The sequence below is a fragment of the Lacerta agilis genome, chromosome 4 (assembly GCF_009819535.1).
Source record: "Lacerta agilis isolate rLacAgi1 chromosome 4, rLacAgi1.pri, whole genome shotgun sequence".
In the NCBI taxonomy this organism is placed as follows: Eukaryota; Metazoa; Chordata; class Lepidosauria; order Squamata; family Lacertidae; genus Lacerta; species Lacerta agilis.
Window position 1 is genome coordinate 70,347,512 of NC_046315.1, and position 24,482 is coordinate 70,371,993.

At 42.2% G+C, this 24,482-nt stretch overlaps 1 protein-coding gene across 6 annotated transcripts in view; it reads left to right on the forward strand.

Moving 5' to 3' along the window:
- Positions 1-24,143, forward strand: part of HERC2 (HECT and RLD domain containing E3 ubiquitin protein ligase 2) — a 93,345-nt gene extending 69,202 nt beyond the window's left edge. For 5 of the 6 annotated variants that reach the window (XM_033147517.1, XM_033147520.1, XM_033147521.1 and 2 more), the window contains exons 72-93: positions 854-985; positions 1,282-1,440; positions 1,566-1,684; positions 2,313-2,438; positions 2,700-2,855; positions 3,174-3,289; positions 3,447-3,645; positions 4,250-4,464; positions 4,818-4,995; positions 6,981-7,142; positions 8,290-8,381; positions 8,793-8,932; positions 10,331-10,518; positions 11,782-11,979; positions 12,795-12,878; positions 16,009-16,150; positions 17,105-17,299; positions 17,395-17,507; positions 18,509-18,699; positions 19,880-19,985; positions 22,118-22,330; positions 23,321-23,593. In XM_033147517.1, the coding sequence (XP_033003408.1) occupies positions 854-985; positions 1,282-1,440; positions 1,566-1,684; positions 2,313-2,438; positions 2,700-2,855; positions 3,174-3,289; positions 3,447-3,645; positions 4,250-4,464; positions 4,818-4,995; positions 6,981-7,142; positions 8,290-8,381; positions 8,793-8,932; positions 10,331-10,518; positions 11,782-11,979; positions 12,795-12,878; positions 16,009-16,150; positions 17,105-17,299; positions 17,395-17,507; positions 18,509-18,699; positions 19,880-19,985; positions 22,118-22,330; positions 23,321-23,593 (3,497 nt within the window). Of the gene's footprint in view, positions 1-853; positions 986-1,281; positions 1,441-1,565; positions 1,685-2,312; positions 2,439-2,699; positions 2,856-3,173; positions 3,290-3,446; positions 3,646-4,249; positions 4,465-4,817; positions 4,996-6,980; positions 7,143-8,289; positions 8,382-8,792; positions 8,933-10,330; positions 10,519-11,781; positions 11,980-12,794; positions 12,879-16,008; positions 16,151-17,104; positions 17,300-17,394; positions 17,508-18,508; positions 18,700-19,879; positions 19,986-22,117; positions 22,331-23,320 lie in introns of all 6 variants that reach the window. The other variant, XM_033147519.1, reaches the window with a different exon arrangement.
- Positions 24,144-24,482: the final 339 nt, after the last annotated feature.

The following is a 24,482-nucleotide window of genomic DNA, read 5'->3' on the forward strand; positions in this document are numbered from 1 at the left end:
ATGGTGTTTCAGTAGCATGATAATAATCATTAATCCACAATCAGTTTGATAGATTGTGAGCACTGGAGTTGAATATTTCCACCCAGTCCTTCTGGCATGTGCAGGTGGCGCTGTGGTCTAAACCACTGAGCCTCTTGGGCTTGTCAATCAGAAGGTTGGCAGTTCGAATCCACATGGTGAGCTCCCGTTTCTTTGTCTCAGCTTCTGCCAACCTAGCAGTTCAAAAGCACGCTAGTGCAAGTAGATAAATAGGTGGCGGGAAGATAAACAGTGTTTGTGTGTGCTCTGGTTTTTGTCATGGTGTTCTTTTGCGCCAGAAGCAGTTTAGTCATGCTGGCCACATGGCATAGAAAGCTGTCTGTGGACAAATGCTGGCTCCCTTGGCCTGAAACCTTTATGAGCGCCACACCCCATAGTCACATTTTACTGAATTTAACCTTCCAGGGGTCCTTTACCTTTTACCGTACTATTTTTATTAATATTTTTGGGCAATTTGTATTAGCTTTTAGTTTCTACTTTCATTCTTCATGCTCTTATTGTGCTTTATGAAACTCAGTTTACTCAGTTGGGAAACAAAACAACCACTTGGATCTGAGGACAACTTTCAGGCTTTGTATGGCTGTTTCTTTTGCGTTTCCGGTAACAGAACCAGTAATAATAGATTCTGGGTTCATATTAATTCTTACTGATCTGCTGCAGATAGAGCCACAGTGCCGCTTTGTTCAACAGTAGTCCCCAGTGAAATTGAATTTTATTGGCAGTGGGTACCATCATTGTGTGTGGCACTTCAGTAAGTGACATACAGCAAACTCTGCAGCCGTTTGTTAACTCTTTGTCTCATCCAAACTTGTAGGTCGCGAATGGTCTGATTGGTCTAGTGAACTGCGCATTCCAGGCGATGAATTAAAATGGAAATTCATCAGTGACGGTTCTGTGAATGGATGGGGCTGGCGCTTCACAGTTTATCCCATCATGCCGGCGGCCGGTGAATGTTTTAATTGCTTAATTGCAGTAGTATATTTGTTCCTTCGTTTTTTCACAGGGATCAGGGATAGTTGTGCTAGCAAGCTAAGAAACAACTTAAGCTAGGAGGAATGAGAGAGCTTAAGTTAAGTCTGTGTTAAAGAAAATCTGGACTCCAGGTTGAGCTGATAATTGTCTTCTTTTTTAAGTTGTAAGGTGCCTCAAAGTGGTTTCTTTAAGGCCAGGTCTCAAATAAATAGTACAAGCCCAAGTGTTAGATGGAGGAATGGCTAATATTACGCCTGTTTCTGCCCATAGGTCCCAAAGACCTTCTTTCGGATCGCTGCATTCTTTCTTGCCCATCAATGGATTTGGTAACATGTTTGCTGGATTTCCGTTTGAATTTTGCTTCCAACAGGAGCATAGTTCCTCGCTTGGCAGCCTCGCTGGCAGCATGCGCTCAGCTGAGTGCTCTGGGTAGGTGCAGTTTTGGAAAAGTTTCTGATTTGTGTGTTTAATGGACTGCTAACCCTATTGACATATCTATCTATCTATCTATCTATCTATCTATCTATCTATCTATCTATCTTATGCATTTTTAGCTGCTGGTCACAGAATGTGGGCCTTACAGAGATTGCGGAAGTTGCTAACTACTGAATTCGGCCAATCAATTAACATCAACCGAATACTGGGAGACAATGATGGCGAAGCACGAGCTATGGTAAGAAGCACAGATTTCCAGTGGCACCGTGAGTTCTTGAGATTGCTCTAATGCTGGCGTAAATTGTAAGACACGAATAGCTCACAGCCACCTTCCTATCATTAATCGAAAATGTAACACCACACCTTCTGGGGCTTTTTAAAGCTCTTAGCAATGCTTTGAGTGATGTTTCACTTGTCTTTTGGATACTTGACAGATGGTTTTCACACCATTTAGCAAGTAGCAGTCAGGAGAATTTCCTTCCTCTTGTACAAATCATGACAAATTCTGTGACAGCAGCCGCGTAGTAACCGGAGGTGGGGGGGGGGGAAGAGAAATAGTATTATTGATACGTTTTATTCTATTACTGATATTTATAAGCTGCTGTGGGAGCCTTTTATTTATTTTCTAGAGTGGTGTAAAAACACTTTAAACAGGAAACAAAACTGCATTAGAGTTGGTTAGGCAGTACCAGCAAATCTTTTATAAGTTACACAGATGAGTTCATTCTCCTCTCCCCCCCCCCCCCCGCCCCCAATCTGATGTTTGGTAGTATAGGTTTACAACTTTTTCATTACAAAAGTGCAACCATTGTAAAGTGCCGCTTAGAAACTAATACTACTTTATTCTGTTTCTTCCCCCACCCTAGAGTTTCACAGGCAGTGCCTTAGCTGCTCTTGTTAAAGGCCTTCCTGAAGCATTGCAGCGGCAGTTTGATTACGAAGATCCCATTGTCAGAGGTGGCAAACAACTTCTCCACAGTCCTTTCTTTAAGGTAGGATGACACGGGGTACAAACCATAGAAGCCCAGAGCGGGGTCTCCTTAGCATTACTTAAGGGGAAATTTGTCATTACAATCCTAACTATGCTACATGGATAAAGGGGGGGGGGGAAGAGATGTTCCCACAAGAAAAGAAGAAAGCCATATCTTTTAAAGAGAACTTTAACAATATTTTAACTTGAAGAACAGCCAGCATATTACTGCCTGGTCTGGCTGAAGCCTTGTGCTTTCGAACTATGTTGTTTTTATTTGTAGGTTCTTGTAGCTCTTGCTTGTGACCTGGAACTGGATACCCTTCCCTGCTGTGCAGAGACACACAAATGGGCTTGGTTTAGGAGATACTGCATGGCTTCAAGAGTTGCTGTAGCCCTTGATAAGAGGACACCATTGCCTCGCCTCTTCCTTGATGAGGTACTTGGAGAACTGGTTCAACTTCATGCTTAAGTGTGTGTGTGTGTGTGTGTGTGTGTGTGTGTACACACACATGAAAAAAATATTATCATGGACAATGGTGCAAGCATGCAGACATTTAAGTACGTATGCCAAATAAGACCACCAGGATATATAGTTTGAGACCTTCCAATATTTGGCCTAGTTAACTGTTCCTGCACCCTTTCAATGGAGATTCCAGTTCCCGATTGGCTGCTGTTACTGTCAAGGAAAATTCAGACCATGAAGAAAGCTGCACTTACTTTAACCAATCACTAAACTGTACGGTTTATATTGCAGGTGGCCAAGAAAATTCGAGAACTAATGGCAGATAATGAAAATATGGATGTTCTGCACGAGAGCCATGATGTTTTTAAGCGAGAGCAAGATGAACAGCTTGTGCAGTGGATGAACAGGTAACCTGAAAACATTATAGAGTTTTTTTTTTGGGGGGGGGGTTTGAGGTGGGGTAGGGTTTTAAAGTGTTGGTACTGCATTTCTTCTTTTGAATATATGAAAATTTTGAGGGAACACAGAATTTCAGCCCATTCACAGAACTTCTCTTCTCAACAGGCGACCGGATGATTGGACGCTTTCTGCTGGAGGCAGCGGAACTATTTATGGCTGGGGCCATAACCACAGAGGACAGCTTGGAGGCATAGAAGGTGCTAAGGTCAAAGTTCCTACTCCCTGTGAAGCCCTTGCCATGCTTCGGCCAGTGCAGTTGATTGGCGGAGAGCAGACACTTTTTGCAGTGACTGCTGATGGGAAGGTAAGACTATGTTAATGCCAAGCTGAGCCGTTGACATTGAAATTGTCTGTGAAGTGGGAAGGGAACATGGTCAGTGAATGGAAAGAAAGATTTGCAAACTTGCAAAGAAAAACCTTGGCTTATTTGGGCAGAGTTTGTTATGTGACAATCACAGGAAACCCCTCTAGGTTCCAGGCTCTGCTGCAATATTTGCAATTAACCATGAGGCACAAATCACCGCACAGTTCGTTTAGAGCTTTAGTTGTATCATGAATATGCAGGTTGTATATCGAAAACTCTAAACTGCTAAAACTATAGGAACTATAGTCTACAGTCTGCCTACAGTCATTCAGCAGTCTGGGGCCACTGAGTGTGCTCAGTTGTTACTGTTTTGGGCGCTTGTTCCCCAATGGTGTGTGTGTGTGTGTGTGTGTGTGTGTGTGTGTTGTACTTCATTAAATCTCAGGGTTTCCTCAACCCCACCTTAAGCCTCTTGATCCCCTCTTCTTGTGCTTGGGTTGTGCTATTTTGCTGCATAAACAACAGCACTCAAAGCTTGAATAGCAGAAACAGAATGACTGATATAACAAACTCATATGACTGACAAATCCTTTCTTCTTTTTAGTTATATGCCACAGGATATGGGGCAGGTGGAAGGCTTGGAATTGGGGGGACAGAATCTGTTTCTACCCCAACGTTACTAGAGTCCATTCAGCACGTGTTTATAAAGAAAGTTGCTGTAAATTCTGGAGGAAAGCACTGCCTGGCGCTGTCTTCTGAAGGAGAAGTCTATTCCTGGGGAGAGGCAGAGGATGGCAAGCTGGGTCACGGCAACCGAAGGTAAGCACAGTGAATTTTAAACTGGAGAATATATTACAAGCACATGGATGGGAGGCATTGCAGAATCTTAAAACAGAGGAAAATGTGTGCCTCTGCGTGAACTTTGGCTGAATGGACTCCTGCTCCACGCAGTCTCTCATGCCATTTCACAGGATGGGAATGGAATAAAACATTTGATCTCTGCGTTACGATCCTCTATTTGCAAACAAAACACTTGTTTAGGAGGTGGTTTATGCTGTGAGATTTTTTCAAGCTATGATTTAGTGACTCCTATCGCCGTCAGTTACTTTGCTATATTGATACTATATAAATAAGCTGTGTACTCTTCATTTTCATTTTGTTTTCTTTTTTAGTCCTTGCGATCGTCCTCGAGTCATTGAATCCTTGCGGGGCATAGAAGTTGTCGACATTGCGGCGGGCGGAGCGCACAGTGCATGCATTACTGCTGCAGGGGATCTTTACACGTGGGGCAAGGGAAGATACGGACGACTTGGCCATGGGGATAGTGAGGATCAGCTGAAACCGAAATTGGTGAGATGGTGTCATATGCTTCAGTCATTTTCCCCCCCAAATGGTTACAAATGCCTCCTATTTATATAGTTTTCAGATTGAGCTATTCCTCTTGCATAAGGCTCAGGCAGGAGCAAAGAATTGTGGGGGGTAGACTGCTTCTCCGCTCCTCAGTTTTTTCCTCCTGCCTGCTCGGAGCAGTTCGACACTCGCGGCTCTCACTCTTTTACTGTTTTCTGATCAGTTAAGTCTTCTTCTTTTCTAATATTCCTCTCTATTTCTTTCTTTCTCTGTTACTTTGCCTGTATTTTGGTTCCCTTCTGTGTCTTTCCTTACAGTTGTCCACCGCTGAGGTAAAATTAAACAACAGCAACAAACCTTTTCTCCCTACTGTACACCTTTCACTGTCCTGGGTTCATTGATTTCATCTCATTTCTTACTTATTTCTGTCCCTTTAACCTTTCTTTTATTTATTTTTCTTCGTTCCTTCTGCTTCTTTGCTGGTCGTCGCCACTTTGGCAGTTAAACGGCCATTTACTTCAACGGAAAAGCCTGATGGCTTTTGGGTGTGTGGGAACCACAGCCCTGTGCTCAGCACTTTGGGGAATAATGCATCTTCTAGTCTCCCTTTGGCTGCATGCACCTTTCGCTGTTGGGAATATGCACACATGGCCAAGCCGAGCTGGATTTTAACTCCTCCACATAGCTGTCAAGTGGGGGTTAAATCCTGCTGCTTGGGCTGCAGGCACCTGCCCCTTGCTGGGAACAGGCAACTGCAGCCAATACTGAATTGCACCCTAGCCTCCCACACACCCACCAGCTGACATAAGTGACACCAGCTGATTGGCAGGGGAAATGGCCTCACAGGCCAAATTTAGACCCCTTGGCAGGTGAAGTTTCCACAGCCCTGGCCTGTTGCAAACAATGAGACTTAACTCCCCTGTGTCTTTCAGGTTTCCTACAGGGTCTTTGAAAATTTTCCCTTTTCATAGACAGCAGAGTTTGTTCAGTGTCCAAGTCCCTGAGGTGGCATGAGGCATATTTGGGGGGAGGGGATCCTTACTTTGATTCATGACATTTTGTACAGCAATTACTTTGCCTCATAGAAAGAAAGAATCTCTCTAAAGCACTCCACTTCATTCAGGGATTTGGGATTTATCTGAACCTGATGCATACCCCCAAGATCTATACTTTACACCATGGGTAGGCAAACTAAGGCCCAGGGGCCAGATCCAGCCCAATCGCCTTCTAAATCCAGCCTGCAGATGGTCTGGGAATCAGTGTGTTTTTACATGAGTAGAATGTGCCCTTTTATTTAAAATGCATCTCTGGGGTATTTGTGGGGCCTGCCTGGTGTTTTTACATGAGTAGAATGTGTGCTTTTATTTAAAATGCATCTCTGGGTTATTTGTGGGGCATAGGAATTCGTCCACCCCCCCAAAAAAATATAGTCCGGCCCACCACATGGTCTGAGGGACAGTGGACCGGCCCCCTGCTGAAAAAGGTTGCTGACCCCTGCTTTACACATTTAGTTTACTTGATACAAGTATTTTGGATTATTCATTATTCCTAGTATAAACTTGCCTTACAAGAAAGACCTAATGATATAATAATAATAATAATAATAATAATAATAATAATAATAATAATACCCTGCCCATCTGGCTACAAAGATTAAAAATGCATTAAAACATCAGTCATTAAAAACTCCCCTAAACAGAGCTGCCTTCAGATGTCTTATGAATGTCAGATAGTTGTTTATCTCTTTGACATCTGATGGGAGGGCACTCCACAGGGCGGGCGCCACTACTGAGAAGGCCCTCTGCCTGGTTCCCTTTAACTTGGCTTCTCGCAGTGAGAGAACCAGCAGAAGGCCCTCGGTGCTGGCCTACATAATGATGAGGGGACCTACATAAGGTAGTGTACGTCTTGTTTTATTTTTTGCTGCCTAAAGCTCAGGTTATTGAGATTACTTTACTAAAAAAAACTCCTTGCCTATCTTCTAGGTGGAAGCACTCCAGGGCTACCGTGTGATTGACATAGCCTGTGGCAGTGGAGATGCACAGACGCTCTGCTTGACAGATGATGATACTGTTTGGTCCTGGGGAGATGGAGACTATGGGAAACTTGGAAGAGGGGGCAGTGATGGCTGCAAAGTACCGATGAAGGTATTTTCAGTTTCAAACTTCTGAAATAAGAGAGAAAGAACTTGACAGCCTGTAAATAGAACAGATTTTATTTTATGTTTAGCACAAGCTAGCTGAGTTAGGGAATGATAGTGAATGCTATGACTTTTATATGTGCTGTTGAGTTAAAAGGATTCCATGAAAAGTAATAATAATAAAAATAATGAGATACTTTGCTGACATTTCAAAATTTCCTAATCATGTTTGAGTATAAAATTGCCATGCCCTTGATAAAAGGGACCATAACTTTTGCACCATGGTTAAGAATCACTCTGCTATATATTACTTTTTAAGTTAGAATGATCCGTTAGCTGTTACAAATCAAAAGTTATGCAAATGTCTTAACAGCATGAATTTTGACATACTGACATCCAGTGGGGATTTATTGTTCCACCAGCATAGTTACCAAGATGTTTACTTCCATTTCTTAAACAATACACATAAGAGGAAGTCTTAAGAGAGGCGCAATGTCATTTCCATCACAAAAAACATCTGTACACCAATCTGTTACCATTTCAACAAATTCTAAGAGGCTGCAGAAATCTCTTGAGGGTTTCATCCTCCTTTTTTGTAATTACAATATTTTGTCCCTTTGGGCCTGTACATCCCTCTCCAAAAAGTTTAAATCAAAATTTCAAAATCCACCATAGCATCTTGTTAAAATAGTCAGAAAATTTTCCTTATTTTGCGTATATTTTGCTTGTTATATTTCCACTACTTCAGGAAAGTCAAGCGTATCCTTCTCTTTCTAAATCTCTAATGCATTTCTTGTCAAGTTTCTTTGTGAGATTTTACCATATGCTATCGCCAACATGCTTGGAGATCACTTTGGGAGAGAAACATTGGCAGTTGTCTCCAGGTGCTGATTTCATTTCCTTAGTTTATTTTTTCTGTGGGTGATTGAATAGTACCTCTTTAAAACAAGGCCTCAAGAGAAAATAGTTAGAGTGGTGAGAATCAGATCATTTAAAATTATTTCTCTTAAGTTACTAAAATAAAAACTTATTTTAGACAACATTAAAATCATTATCTGACTAAGAATGCCAGTTTATTTTTAAGCTGTGTCTATATGCTGTGGGCTATGAAGTTGTCCTATCCTTTGAGTTACGTTCAAACATTTCTTCCCTAGATCGATTCTCTCACAGGAGTTGGAGTAGTCAAAGTAGAATGTGGCTCACAGTTTTCTGTAGCCCTTACTAAGTCTGGAGCAGTCTATACCTGGTAAGTAAGCCAGTGATTGCGGATGAATTCATATGAGAAATGTAAAAATAGTTCTTTGTGGTTCTTGGTTTTCTTTCTGCAAAAGCACCATCAGGTTGTACTGGTTTTGATTTCACTTAACTTTAATTTTAAAAATGCTATTTTGAAGAAAAAACAACTTAAAGAACAAGTGGTACTTTATCTCAAATTTGTTCCCAACAGATATTGCATTGCAAAGCCACATTTATTTAATACGAAAACTAAGAGGCTTTTGTGAACAACCTATCTAGCATTTTGCTGGTTAATTCTAGGAGGGGCAACTTAAGATCTGAGTGCCCTACTTCACCCAAGTCAGGCTAGTCTAACTTAAGAATTGCCAATTGATTGAAGAGAGAACAAATGCACTGATTGAAACGTGTGTTGCGATTACAGGGGCAAAGGAGATTACCATCGATTAGGGCATGGATCAGATGATCACGTCCGGAGACCTCGACAGGTCCAGGGGTTGCAAGGAAAGAAAGTCATTGCTATTGCAACTGGCTCTTTACACTGTGTCTGTTGCACTGAAGATGGTATGTAAAAAACCAAACGAACCCCACCCTCTTCCGTTTCCTCTCTCTCCCCCCCCCCCCCCATGACTGCTTTTATTTTGAACGTGGAAGGGAGAAAGGAAAAGATGTTTCAATTACGAATAATGAAGCATCTTTGTTGCAAATATATAATTGTGATATAAGAGAACAGTGTACCTCTGACTAACAGTTGCTACGAGATAAAATGTTGAGGGAGGAAGGACACCTTCAAGTCTTGCTTTGTAGGCTTCCCAGCAACATGCCAGATTTGACTGAGATATTCCTTGCTCTGATCCAGTAGGTTCCCTAAGCTCTCAAGGGGGACCAAAGCAGACATTGCATGGCAAGTTTTGTATCAATATCTTAATTAGGAGGCTGTGACAGGAAAGAGTAGGACGGCTATTTAAAAAGCATACATTGGATGCTGTCTCACACTGATTCAGACCAACTGTCCATGTAGCTCAGTATTGCCCACACAAACTGGCAGGACCTGTCCATGGCTTTTGGGCAGGAATCCCTCCCAAATTTACCTGGAGATGCCAGGGAATGAGTCTAGTACCCTTTGCATGCACAGCAGGTGCTCTGCCATTGAATGGAGGCTCTTGCACAAATAAATGTACATACTCACAAGCACAAATAAATAAGTAACGCAGATGTGGCCCATTTGAACATTTCATGCCCAGATTATTTCTCAATGATTTTGTATGCAAACACCATTACATTATTCCCACTTGATTAGCACTCTCCCAGCACAATCCAAACCTGGGATCCACGGGGGTAATAAAGTTTGGATTCAGCAGATCTTGTGCTTTCTTGACTGAGCTGTTATATACTGTATAGGTGAAGTATATACCCCAACTGAGCCAGAGCTACACAGGGCTATGTGCCTCCCCCCAGTTCAGCAGGGGCTTAGCCACTAGAATGGAAGCTGCAGGAACTTTACACCAGTATAAGTTTCCAAAAAGAAGTGCTCTGGGACATGGCAAAGAGAGACATACACCTATTCCAAATGTGGTTCAGTTCAGTCACGCAACCTATGACCTTATCATCAAAATTTGGACGTCAGCTGGCTCAGCTGACGGTAGCTCCTCCTGGAGGCTCTTGCATGGAGTTTTAAGTTAAGGGTAAAAGCCTAAGTTATAGCAGCTTCCTGTAATTAGGATTGCTCTGCAAATCCTTTCTCTGCATTCAACTATTTATTTCAGTTTGTTTTCCACATAGGAATATATTAGCACTAAGTAGCTCCGAATTACCTTTTAAAAGATTGTGCTTTTTAAAATAATAAAAAAAAAACGTTTAAATGTTGATATTGGTACGTTGAACTGATTTACGTTGTCTATTATTGTGACTTTTTATACTGGTCATGATTTGGTGGCGAAATAACGATTTTGATTGTCTTAGGTGAAGTATATACTTGGGGAGATAACGACGAAGGGCAGCTTGGAGATGGAACAACTAATGCTATCCAAAGGCCACGTCTGGTTGCAGCACTTCAGGGTAAAAAAATCAATAGAGTGGCCTGTGGCTCGGCACACACCTTAGCCTGGTCCACCAGCAAGCCTGCTAATGCAGGCAAGCTCCCTACCCAGGTAAAAATATGCCTTTTAAACCATATATTTAAGCCAGGTATGGGGACCCTTTGACTATCCATTTGTTGCTGCACTGCAATTCACATCAGCCCTAGCAAGCATGGCCCAATGGCCAGGGATGGGGTGGGTTCAGCAACATCTGGGCGACCAACTATTCCCCACATCTGGTTCAAACTCTTGAGAAAATGTATAAACTGTTAGCACTCAATGGCTCTATGTTAATAATTATTGGTCGTCCCCCCCCACTTACCCATCGGTAACATCTCAGCGGTTGCCTAGCGTGATGGTTAAGGCTACTCTGAGTATTTTCCTGTTTCAGCTTTTTTGGTCAAAAGTAGATTTTCTTTTTAAGTGATTGAAAACCCTAGGAATGAGGTGGCACCATGTTTCTACATCGGTATGAGATGTGGTTTTGATACACCACTGAGGACAAAGCCATTTGAAAATGAGAGCAGCGCATCGTTGTTCCCAGTCAGGAGGCACATGCCTAACAGAATACAATTGCAGTGCTCCAATAGTCAATCCTGTTTGGCTTTGTACCGACTTCACTGAGTGGCAAGTGAAGCTGAGGGGTAAATTAACTAGTTCAGAATTTTGGAGACATTGGTGAAAAACCACCGATAGGCTGTGCATGGGTTGGGTTTTTTTTTTTTGATATTGCAATAATAGGTACAGTGAATAGCTTGGGCTCTGCTGTGTGCTTCCTGCAGCCCCTCTTGCAAGTTTTATACCTGTTCACACTGTAAAGCCATGGAAAAACCTCCTGAAAACTTGCATAAATCAAAAGTGAGCTTCTGTCTGCCAATCCAAGCTGCTTTGCCATGACTAATATGATGGGAGGAGCAACATCTGTGCCTTTGGATAGCAAGAAATTAGAAAGGTGCCGGAAGGATGCTTAAATTTTACTACAAGATCCATGAATATATCGATGAAATATGGGATGGATATTGTGAGGGAGAGCAGAATAATTGTTTTGTTTTTTTTTTAAAAAAAAACACGCTGTGTATTATGCAGCGTAGTAGTAATTTCACTACTTGATCAATTTCACTAATTGATAGGATACCTTTTCTGGCCCCTAACGGTATTAAAAAATTCCTTCTTGGCTATGCCATGTATAAACCTTTGGAGATAACAAATCTCAAGCAAAGGCAATATCTGGATATTCAGTAGATAGGCTAGGTAAATGGACTGTGCCTTAAACGATCTCATTTAGCATATGACTTATTCAGTGCTCATTAAACCCTAACTATGTGCTTGTTCTAGGTTCCTATGGAGTACAACCATCTACAGGAAATTCCTATAATTGCTTTAAGAAACAGATTGCTGCTCCTTCACCACATCTCCGAACTCTTTTGTCCTTGCATTCCCATGTTTGATCTCGAGGGACGCCTTGATGAAACTGGCCAGGGTCCTTCTGTGGGCTTTGATACATTACGTGGAATTTTGATCTCTCAAGGAAAGGTATCCATCCCAACTTCAGCTTCTCCACTAAAAAATGACCTCCTTAGAAAAATCTGTTATGGTAATGACATGCAAACGCTGCCCTAAGTTCTCTTCAGGTCTTCTGTACAGACCCAATTATCTTCTGTATGAACTTCATGGGTGCAGACAGAGGGAATCTAATGACTCAGCTTTCCCCTGTTGCGTTTCTGTCCATATCTGCTTAACAGCATTTCACATTTTTACCAGAAAGCGGACTGCATCTTTTCCTCCTGAGCGAGTCAGACGCTAAGGAGAAATTTACATCTTCAAAATGTGATTGCCGTTGCTTTGCTTACTTACTTATGGTACATGAAATCAAAATTGTAACGGTTCAGGTATCTTGTGGGTGTTCGTGTCCGGAGTCCTGAGACAGGGTGCCTGCAAGGATTCTGAGAAATGAAGTGTTGTTCACATGCTGCTCCTTTTTGTTCTGTTTTCCACTCTCACATGTTGGCTGTTTGGAGGTGGAACCCTTGTCGCTATATCTTTTGTCACTGAGTTCCTATCTGCTTGCTCCATGTTTTTTCCTGACACATGGGGACAGGGACATCGGGACAGTCATTTGTGGCTGCACAGTTGGGATGAGGGCAGTTGTATGGAGCTTCCAATTGAACAATGGGAGTTTTTTTTTAATGTTGCTACCTCTTTTGCTGACGTAATGTTTCTGCTGCTTGATAATGGCTGTGGACTGATCCCAGCGCAAGGAGGTTTCAGTAGCAATGCCAACCCCACCTGGCAAACATAACCCAAGAATAGGATTGCATTCTCAACACCTTATTTTCTCCTTTTTCTAGGAGGCGGCTTTCAGAAAGGTTGTGCAAGCAACTATGGTGAGAGATCGCCAACATGGGCCTGTGGTAGAACTCAACAGAATTCAGGTCAGTATGCTGTGCTGTCTGAGTGCCTTGAATATGAATCTGTTGTTGCGCAAAAACTTTGCCAAGCTTTCCAGGGCTTTGTGCTCAGGCAACAGGCATGGTAGTTGTCATTATAACTGGTTAGAAAAAAGACAGCCCAAGAAGTTATTAGCAAGTTCTCAGTTGGGGGGGGGGGGTGTGAGCACTTGTAATGCTAATAACTTTGTGTGCTGCTCTTTTCTAACTAATTATAATGACAACAGCCACGTTATGGTCCTTTGGAAAAGCTCCACGTTGTATATTAAAAAATGTTTTGGAGGCAATAAGACACCTACGCAGATGCAGTTCCAGCTCCATTTATGTGTGATAAAGGACTGAAATTGTGGCTACCTGATGCCTCATAAATAAGGTTTTATGTATATATACAGCCTGAACCTAATTTGTTTTGTTAAAATATTCTCATCTGCTCTTCATTGTACAACAGGCCCAGAGCAGGGTACACAAAGCATTATGAAATAAAACACCTATAGTAAAATCCCAACAAATATGTTCTCCTCAGCCTTAACCAGCCAGTAAATGGCTGGGCCAACAAAGGCTTCGTCAGCTGGTGAAACTGATAGAAGTGAAGCCCATCTTTATCAGTGATGCACCTCAATGGTTGTGAATGGTAAAGATTGTGCAGATCAGGCTTTCCAAAGTTAGGATGTGTGCTTGTTTATCTCCTCACAAGTGATGTTCAACAGACATGTGGCACCAAGCGGGCTGTGGCAGGTGAATGCAGACCTGATCAATCTTTCACCAGATATAATTTCAGTGTTTGTGAGATGGAACCTTTACTTCCAAGCCTAATTATGACCTCCTCTTTGAAAATCTCCCCCCTGCATGGCAATTAGGCTTTTAAGAAAAGCTTCCTTAGTGCCAATAGCATTTTTTTCAACGACTAATTGTTGTATAGGTGTTAATTTGTGTGTGTGTGTGTGTGTGTTTTACAGCTGGGAAAGGTTATCCTTCTACAAGCCCCCCCAAATCCCTCCCCAATGCAGCAATTAGATTTGGCATGCTGCCCCCACAACAGATTTCCCCCGAGGGAATGCAGCCATTTTTTTGCGGTGGGGTGGTGGGGAAGGGTCTGAACTCTGACTTATAAAGTACTTAACACTTTGAGTTAACATGTTGAAGGGAGTGCTTCTTAACCAATATCCAGTGAATGGCTTGGATCTTAAAATATAAGTGAACAGGGGCAAGTCCATGCAACAAAATCTTGCCATTCCTTCCTTTCCCATGCAGCCATTTTGCTCCCTGAGTTAACTTCTAGAGGTGCGGAGGATGAGGGGGAAATATGCTTTTGGGTAGACAATTATAAACATAATGTTATTATTTATGCCCCGCCCATCTGGCTGGGTTTCCCCAGCCACACTGGTGGTGACTTACAGAAAATGTTCACAACATGTGATTAGGTGGATCAAGACGGAGTTGCCCCAAAATCTCATGGGTCTCCTCCCAATTTCGAATGATTCCTTCCTCTGTCAGCAACCTCTAAAATCTCACAGCAAGGAGGAGCAAATGGACAAACTTTTCTTCCATGAATTTTCTACTGTTCGTGTAATAGTCTTCACCTATTTGTGAAGTTCATTTGTCATGTTGATTTTTAGTGTGCTTGTTCTTTGTTTTTGTTTTGCTTTTAAAGGAAAGTTAACCTGAAAAGAACCAGGGAAGCCATCAAACAGCCACTCCTATACTGTGCATCTCTTTGTGTAGTTTGTTTTGGTTGTTGTTAAAGCCCAGGAGTCGGATATGATATGAAAAGCGCGCTTTCTCTCATCTTTGTACCTTTTATTCCCACATGATCTTGGGCTCCCTTTGCTTACATAGCTCGGGAGAACTTCAAATTGCCTTGAGTACTATTAATGTCCAGGAAACAAACATTTTGGCATCACATGGGGTCACATTGAGGAGGATGTGGGTTAGGAGAAGAACTTCCAGTGACGCGGGAAAGCTGAATGCCAAGCCTCAGGCCAAATGTGCCTTTTCAAAAGAAATTTCTTCAAAGGCTGAATATGAAGTATTGTTTTAATACACTGACTAAAGCCAAGAAAGGAAGCTTGGCTTGCTTTTGTGGTAATGTGGAGCATATTGCCAGGTCTACCTGAATGACAGAGTAGTCTGCCTGCCTGCCTGCCTTTGTGGCATAGGGAGGGGTAGGAGGATTGAATTTATGGCAGGGGCATGGTGGGAAATGCTCTAAATTTCGCGTATGCTGTTAAGTGTAGAGGAATATTTTAACACCAACACTGCATTGGGATTTGGCTTGTTGTGAAGTTTAAACATTGTAATAGCCTTACTGTGGTTTTCAAAGAGAGGTCTAAGATATGAGATGGAATTTTTTTCCCCCATAGGAAAACGTGAATGTTCTAAGGAACCGCAGAACACTAAAGATCTCTACCTCTATATTCCTCTACAGTCGTACCTTGGTTTTTGAACAGCTTAGTTCTCAAACGTTTTGACTCCTTAATGCCGCAAACCCGGAAGTGACTGTTCCGGTTTGCGAACTGTTTTTGGAAGCTGAACGTATGACGGGGCTTCTGCGGCTTCCGATTGGCTGCAGGAGCTTTGGAAGTCTGTTTTGGAAGTCGAACGGACTTGCGGAACGGTTTTCGTTTGACTTCCAAGGCATGACTGTATAAGTATTGTTGACTCTATCCAGAAGTGATGCTCCTGAATCTTGGGCAGAGGTGTTCAATCCATCTCTGGAGCCATCTTTCTTAACTGGGAATGCTGAATCTGGGGTCCAAACAATTGCAGATCCTTTATTACAGAAAAACGGTCCAGGGGAAGTTGCAGGATTAAAAAGTACTCTTGTACTCTTGTACTCTCCCAAAAGAAGTTCTAGGGGTTGTCACTCCATCGTTTCACTACCTCTTTTTGGTCACAATTTCCTCTATGTAGGTGCTGAGCTTTTTGTTATTTTTTTTCCATAACATGTATGCTTTCAAAAATTCCTTCTGAAATAAAGCCACTCCTTTGAGATGTACACACACAGAGTTTCCACATCACTACAAGTATCCCAGTACTGTTCATTAAGCATTAAGCGTTTGGTCTGTGAAATTTGAATTGTGTGATTAAGGTGTGCTTTCTTTCTTTTTACTATCAGGTAAAGCGTTCCAGAAGTAAAGGAGGATTGGCTGGCCCAGATGGTACAAAATCTGTTTTTGGACAGATGTGTGCTAAAATGAGCTCCTTCAGTCCAGACAGTCTTCTCCTACCTCATCGTGTTTGGAAAGTCAAATTTGTGGGTAAGTATTTCTTTTCCATATGTCTTAACTTGTCCAGCATTTCCCCCCCTTTTTTCTTCAATAGTGTGTTTTTCAACAGAAGAAAAGAAGAAACGTAAAAAATGCATGAACAAGTCCCCACCCCACCCCTGGCAATTGTGCCAAAATTTTGTAAACTAGTTATCAATCAAAATGATTCCATACTTGTCATACTCAAACAGAAAGCCATGCCAGCTAAATAATTGTAGAAATCAAACTCGCAGCACAAATGTACAGTGCCTTATGAATTGTATTTCACTTTGTACTAATGGTGGGAAAAAATGAATTTCAGATTAAATCTGAAATTAATTTAGGGCTGAACTTGGATTCTTATAGCCATGTTGAAATCAATTATTCATATTGTAAAGTTTTCCTTTGGTGATTTAATTTAATATGTTGATCTGGTTCATGCAATGTGGAAAGCTGCATGAAAGTGCAAGCTCTTGGAGAGGAGCTTACAACTGCTTTGCTTCCCACTCCCCAACCTGCCCTTCTTTCTGCAAACCTGTGTTTGGCTAAACCAAGGTTTGGCTTAGCATGTTGTCCCAACCACCGTTTCCTCATTAATTGTGGGCTATACCCAGGGCTTGTTCATAGTTACAGCTTGCTGTTGTTCTTGTTTTGTCTTATGGGAAGCTATTTGCTAATGAAATAAATAATAATAACAAACAAATGCTTCTGCAACATATGAGCCCTGATAGGACTAATGCATTCCTATGGCCAATAAATTCTTTGAAATATGTGACCTGTTCTGTCCCTGGAGACTGGAAGTTAGGCCAAAACAAACAAACAAAAACAAAAAAATCTGGGAATTATTTATTTGCACTGCATGTAATCCCCACCTGCAACCTGACATAGCTGTAAGTGGCTCTCAAATTAATTTATCCTTAACACTGTAGTTTATGCCATTTCCTCCCCCTCTTTTTTGTGCCTTAGGTGAATCTGTAGATGATTGCGGTGGAGGCTACAGCGAATCAATAGCAGAAATGTGCGAGGAACTTCAGAACGGGCTGACGCCACTTCTGATTGTGACTCCCAATGGACGGGATGAATCGGGAGCAAACAGAGATTGCTTTCTTTTAAACCCTGCAGCAAAGTCTTTGTTGCACATGAACATGTTTCGTTTCCTGGGTAATTGCCACATCAACATTGCAACATCTTTAAAGTCTGTGCAAAGCTTTCATTGAATAACACATACAAACTTCTCTCTTTGTCTTAAAAAAAAGGGGTTTTGCTGGGTATTGCCATTCGGACCGGGAGTCCTCTGAGCCTCAACCTTGCAGAACCTGTGTGGAAACAGTTGGCAGGAATGAACTTAACCATCGCTGATCTCAGTGAGGCAAGCATAAGCTTATGTTCATCTGTGTAAATATTAGTGAAATGTAAGACCTTTGCTTGGTCTGCTTATTACTACAGCTAGGGAGCCATATTTATTGCCAGAAGCCTGCTCTGTATTTGAATGGGTAAGATGCATTAATCCAGACATGAATGTTTCTGCTGGTGGTTCTGCCACTGGTGACTTTCTGGGTGGGGAAGATGGGAGCTGCACACCAACTTTTATAACACAAAATGGCTGCCATGGAGAATGTAGGATAGCACAAAATTGGACATAACCACCACAACAACTTTATGCTTAATGTGAGAAGTCAGTTATGCCCTGTAGTTCTGATTATGGAGATCACTCAGACACAAAGACAGACACCTGCTGCTGCTGTCTTAACAACAACAGGGAGCATTCCTTAGTAATGGGAAATATATACAAGGTGTCCATGCCACTCCCATTTTACAGAAGTTGCTTAAAAAGGACCTGCACATCTTGTCCCATAACTTTCTTTCTAGGACAACTAAAGGCTCACTTTTTTTTTTAAGAAAATAAAGTTCAGAGTCTGGGGTGCCCTTCCAGGGGCACTATGTGGTGCTGGGTTTGCAACACTTGCTGAACACCCACCCACTGTCTCCTCTGGATGTCATTTCTTAGAAAAGAAGTTCCTTACGAAATAATTTCTTTTTGGAGATTTTCTATTTTGCTCATCTCTATGTGTGTTTTCATTCTCCTGTTATACTTAACGATTGCTGGAGCCCAGAATAGCTCTCCTATAGTCTTCTGTACTTCAGTGACTGTCTGTGTGCCAACACTTCCCGGGTAGGAATCTTCAGGTGACTCGCAAAAACAGGGCTTTATAACATCTTTGGCTGGTTTTTAGAAGTAATTTTCCACTATCTCCTGTGATTCTGCAAGCGTGCAGGCTTGGTTACAGAACCATGAAGAGCCTATGTTGGATTTAGAAGTATTTTGTGGGAAAGGCTTTATGTGGGTTTGGTTTTTTTTTCGTTTGAAAGGTTGATAAGGATTTCATTCCTGGGCTTATGTACATCCGAGACAATGAAGCTACTTCCGAAGAATTTGAAGCCATGAGCCTGCCTTTCACAGTGCCAAATGCAAGTGGTCAAGACATTCAGCTTAGTTCCAAATACGCCCATATTACACTGGATAATCGTGCGGAGTATGTGCGGCTGGCAATAAACTATAGGTTTGTGGAACACTACTATTCTCCTGCTTTCCGCCCGTGATCATTTGCATTTCCCCTAGAGCCCTGATCATGGGTTATCATGGGGGAAGTCTGTAGCTCAGTGGCAAAGCCTCGTGTCTTGCATGCAAAGAGACAGAGATTCAGTCACTGCCATCTCCGTGTGGTGCTGAGACACTCCTGCCTGGAATCATGCTGTCAATCAGTGTAAATGCTTCCCTAGGTGGACCATTGATCTGACTCAGAGTTTCTCAGACTTGGGTCTCCAGCTACAGTTCCCATCATCCCTGACCACTGGTCCTGCTAGCTATTATTATTATTATTATTATTATTATTATTATTATTATTATTATTATTATTATTATTATTATATTTTATTTGTACCCCTCCCATCTGGCTAGGTCTCCCAAGATTAAAAACTTCCCTAGGGATGTTGGGAGTTGTAGTCAAAAAAACAGCTGGAGATCCAAGTTTGGGAAACCCTGACCTGATCTGATACCGGCAGCTCCATAAGACGCACCTGAACATAAGACGCACCGAGTTTTTAGAGGAGGAAAGGGGGAAAGCCCCATTTTTTTTTTAGGATCGGCTCACAGTTGTGCAGCTTCTTTTGCAAAGGGGGAAAAGCCCCATTTTTATGGGATTCAACTAACAGTTCTGCAGCTACTTTAGGAAAGGAAAGGGAGCCTTTTCTACAGTTTTCAGACAGATAATCTAATCAGCCAGTCACATGTCGCTGGAGAAACAAACAGCCCCCATCTGCAGAACATTCAACAATGGAGACCTGGGCAAGGGGGCAGGGCAGAAAGGGAGCCTTATCTCTCTCCCGATCGCTTGCTGATCAGCTGTTCAGCGGCTTCCTTTCAACATCCCCTTCTCTCTGTAAAAAAAAAAAGGCACGATCTGCTTTTTGCCCCTGGGCAATTCGGTTCCAGGGACCACCATTCGCTCCATTTCCCCTTACTTTTTAGGAAGAAAAAAGTGTGTCTTATGGAGTGAAAAATATGGTATATAAGGCACCTTCCTATGTTCCTAAAAGCTCTCTGGATCATAGACCAGTTTATTATGAATACTTGCTCCAGAATTCTTTTCAGCGTCCTTTCATTCCTCCTATAGATACACATAATTAACAAGCATATCAATGACTATCCCTTTCACTGATAAAATGTGTGTATTTTGGCAGACTTCATGAATTCGATGAGCAAGTTGCTGCAGTTCGGGAAGGGATGGCCCGCGTCGTTCCTGTTCCTCTTCTTTCCCTTTTCACAGGATATGAGCTGGAAACCATGGTATGTATGTGCAGCCATCACTACTTCGGGGCAACTTAGTAAAAAAAAAAAAAAGGAAGCAAAAGCACAGGCCAATTATTAGTACAGGCGACTCCCTATTTACATGGGGTTTACATTCCGGCCTTCTACAAAAGTGAAATGTGTGTAAATGGGGAGACCCTGCTGTACCTCTCGCATGGAGATCTTCCTCAGAGCCCAAAGGGGACATCCTCTTTGGGCTCTGAGGAAGGTCTCCTCATGGACTGGAGGCGGAGCGGGGCTTTGTTGAGGCTCTTCAAGTCTCCCCTCCACACTTCCAGCCTTCTGGCACGGCACATGACTTGAACACACGTAAATTGGGGGCGGGGCTGCCTATATGTGCAGAGGCAGTTTTAGGGCAGCACGACTAGTTCAGCTGCAGGGGGCGTCACAACAGCGCTGGCGGAGCAGAGCGTGAGAGATGTGTGGGGGTGGGTGCGCAGAATTTAATGGCGCACAGGATACCAATGAAATTTGAGAGCCCAAAGTATGTGAATCGGGACATGTCCTTGAACTTGTTATGTAGCAAAAGAGTTGCAGTAGGTTATGCCTTGTTATTGGCCAAAGGTTAAGATTACTCTGACTTACATAATTGCCCCATCGGCATGTGCTACAAGGGTTGCTTTGTGCACTTTTTTTTTTTTTTTAAAGCATGGATTAAACTTTGGGCCAAGTCATTGGCTTTCAGTCTTAGCGGCTGCTATATAATGGAGAGTGGGGGAGAATTGGCCCTAGTCATCTGTTACTTCCCTTCTGCCGGGAACAGTGAATTCCTTTTTGCTCCTTTCGGTTTGTAGGCCATCCTCAAAGGTGGGGTATGCTTATGACTGTAAAGCCAGGCTCTTCTGTGCAGTGCTAGTACAGCTACCGTGTAATACAACTTTGTAGATACGTTTAAAAATGGCAACAACAGATAGCTCTAAATATGCACTAGCTTGCACATACTGACAGGTGAGGTGAGGAACTAAAACTAAGGACCTGGTAGGACTAACGACAGGAAACCACTCCATTTTTCTCAATTCCTGGGCTCTAAAAATGGAATATGACACTCCAGCTTCAGGGAAAAATGCAAAATGTGAAGAATAAAATTGACTTAGGCTAGATGCTACTTTGAACTCTGATCCCCCATGCTTTCACATGCAGTATTAAGAATATACATTCTCTGTTCAGTGGTCCTAAAAACCCATGTTTACCTTTAACATTATAGGATTTCAGGAGATAGTGGGGCGCTTTTTTTTCTTTTTTTAGAAGACTCTTGTTTTTGCTATATTTTGAGCGATTACAAATTAAGAAACAAAGTTTTTAAAAATCACAAATACAGACAACCCCCTATTCACACAGGGGTGTCAGTGAAATTGTGTACATTTGAGCCACCATTGGAAAAGCCTGCAAACACCTTGTTCTGTCCCTGCCCCATTCCACCCCTTTTTGTGATGTTTCCTGGACACTTGTGGGTTCAGTGTGATGTGTGTTTACGCACATGTGTAAAGGTGCGTACACAATTTGAATGCTTAGACACATAAAAAATACAATATAAATGCATTGGTTATTTAATGCATTCGTTGAAAGAGAATTCTTCCTCTACCAAGGGTTTGTAGACACGGCTCCAAATTTTGGGGACTGGGGGCATTTCATATACACAACATTATCACTCATACTCACCTGATCTTAATGCATCACTGCAGACTAATCATTGTTATCAGATGCTAAAAGCTCTCCATTTCTAATGTGCTTTAAAACACAGTCGTGCTGATGCATAATAGTAAGTACAGTGGTGCCCCGCTAGACGAAAATAATTCATTCTACGAATTTTTTCATCTAGCGGTTTTTTCATCTAGCGAAGCGGCAATGACAGCCGCGCTCCGCTAAAAGAAAAAAATTAATAAGACAAAAAATTTTCGTCTTGCGAAGCAGCCCCATTGACTTTTTCGTCTTGCGGGGCAGCTTCCGCTAGACGAATGCCGTTCGTCTAGCGAGTTTTTCGTCTAGCAAGGCATTTGTCTAGCGGGGCACTACTGTAGTAATGTTCTCACTGGAAAAAAACCAACATGAGCACACACACATTTATGATAGATTCCCTTGGCATTATTATGTTCTCTGCTTTCCCTCTGCAGGTCTGTGGAAGTCCAGATATCCCTCTTCATCTTTTGAAATCTGTGGCCACGTATAAAGGGATCGAGCCTACCGCTTCTCTTATACAGTGGTTCTGGGAGGTGATGGAGTCCTTTTCCAACACAGAACGCTCTCTCTTTCTGCGCTTTGTGTGGGGCAGGACCAGGCTACCGCGAACAATTGCAGATTTCAGAGGCCGGGACTTTGTCATCCAGGTACGACATGGAGAATTCCAGATTGATTGTGGCCTGCAATGAGCTCTAATTAACATTGCTCCTTTTTCTCTTGGATTCTGCATGTGTACTGTAGGAAATCCTTGTGTGTGCATGGTGCTCTACAAGAAGAGAGCAGGAAACTCTTATCCTCCAAAATTGCCTGGAAAATTTGTTCTTTTAGGGATTTTCTTGCTACAGTTGCAGTTTGCCCTTTCCTCTATAACTGCTGTTTAAATTTAGCCTGAATGCACTAACTTGCTCCAAACTTACTGTACAATGCATTGCTTGTGATTACAGCTTAACAGACATTTCTTGATCTTATGATTTTTCTACTGAATAGGTGACTTGTGTTTCCACTGGCAACAGTTGCCTACTTTGAGGTGAACTTAAAAAGTTAAATATTTTTATTGAAGGATTATTATTATTTCATATTAATGGCTTAAGTCAGCCAATGACAAGGAGAGAGAGAGAGAGAGGATGGCAAGATAGTGTAGGCCGAAAAAGTTCAGTTTTTAAAACAATGTTTAAGAAGGCGTATGATGTGCTCACTGGAAGGGCAGATCCTGAAGTTGAGGCTCCAGTACTTTGGCCACCTCATGAGAAGAGAAGACTCCCTGGAAAAGACCCTGATGTTGGGAAAGATGGAGGGCACAAGGAGAAGGGGACGACAGAGGGTGAGATGGTTGGACAGTGTTCTCAGAGCTACTGACATGAGTTTGGCCAAACTGCGGGAGGCAGTGGAGGATAGGCGTGCCTGGCGTGCTCTGGTCCATGGGGTCACGAAGAGTTGGCCATGACTGAACGACTGAACAACAACAACAATGATGCATATAATGAAGAGAAAATACAAATTGTAAGGGGGTTGCTTTTCTTGGTGAGAGGGAGAGGAAAAAAACACCAAAGTGTGTTCATATTATTTGCTGTAAAGGTGCTGTTTGTGGTGGCTGATTCAGCAAAACTCACATTTCCGTTTCTCTTTTGACCTGACAGGTTCTCGATAAATACAATCCTCCAGACCACTTCCTGCCAGAGTCTTATACGTGCTTCTTTCTGCTGAAGCTGCCTAGGTATTCTTGCAAACAGGTGCTGGAAGAGAAACTGAAATACGCCATCCATTTCTGTAAATCTATAGACACTGATGACTATGCCCGAATAGCACTGACGGGAGAGCCGACCGCTGACGATAGTAGCGATGACTCCGACAACGAGGATGCAGACTCTTTTGCTTCGGATTCAACACAGGACTACCTGACAGGCCACTGAGCAGGGGGAATGCTCCTTGCCAGAGCTTGATATTACGAGCACTGAGGCAAAGCGCCACAACACGTAGGATTGAGCGGCGGGCCGTCGTCGTGAAGAGAGCAGAGAGGCATATAATAACCAGAGAACTACTAATTATTAACTGAACACAGGGATCTTGCGTTACTCATTGTAGGAATGATGGCTGATAAATAAAGTAACTTCCGTTTAGAGTAAATGGGTGCCGTGAACGGGCACTGAACCGTCTATTTTGATAGCTGAAGGGTCCCCTTCTCTCTCTCCCCCCCCCTTTATGCTGCACTGCAAGTAGAACTTTGTGTTTACTGATGTGTTGTAAATGTTTATAAAATATTACTAGAGTAGAATTCCCAAAAAATTGAAAAATTTTAAATTGTGGGTGCAATAGATTTTTTTTTCTTCCAAATTAAGTGTTGTGTTCTCTGCATCTTCTTGATTGTATATTGGAACTACTGTGCAATGACTGAATAGTATTATAAATATTTCAATTAACTTTACTAGTTGTTTTGTTTATTAAAAGAAACTTTTTGGAACACTCCGTTATCAGTATTCCTTACATTCACAAACACAACGCCTCATTAAACTCACTCCACTTTTCCAGTGTCTATATTTTAGCTTCTAAATATATACATAAATAAATATATATAATGTATCTTGGACTGATAACTTTCTGTGCACTCTAGAATTCTTAACATGGGAAATTTACTGTACATATTTGTGCAATGTATATGCAAAAATTATAATTTCCCACTGAATAAAACATCTGTCACAAACAGTTTAGTAGGGCTTTTTAATGTGATAAACCTTCCACGGGATTTTGAGGTACCTAAAGATGGCTTCTAAAGAATCACTAGGTGCCTACATGAGACAAGTC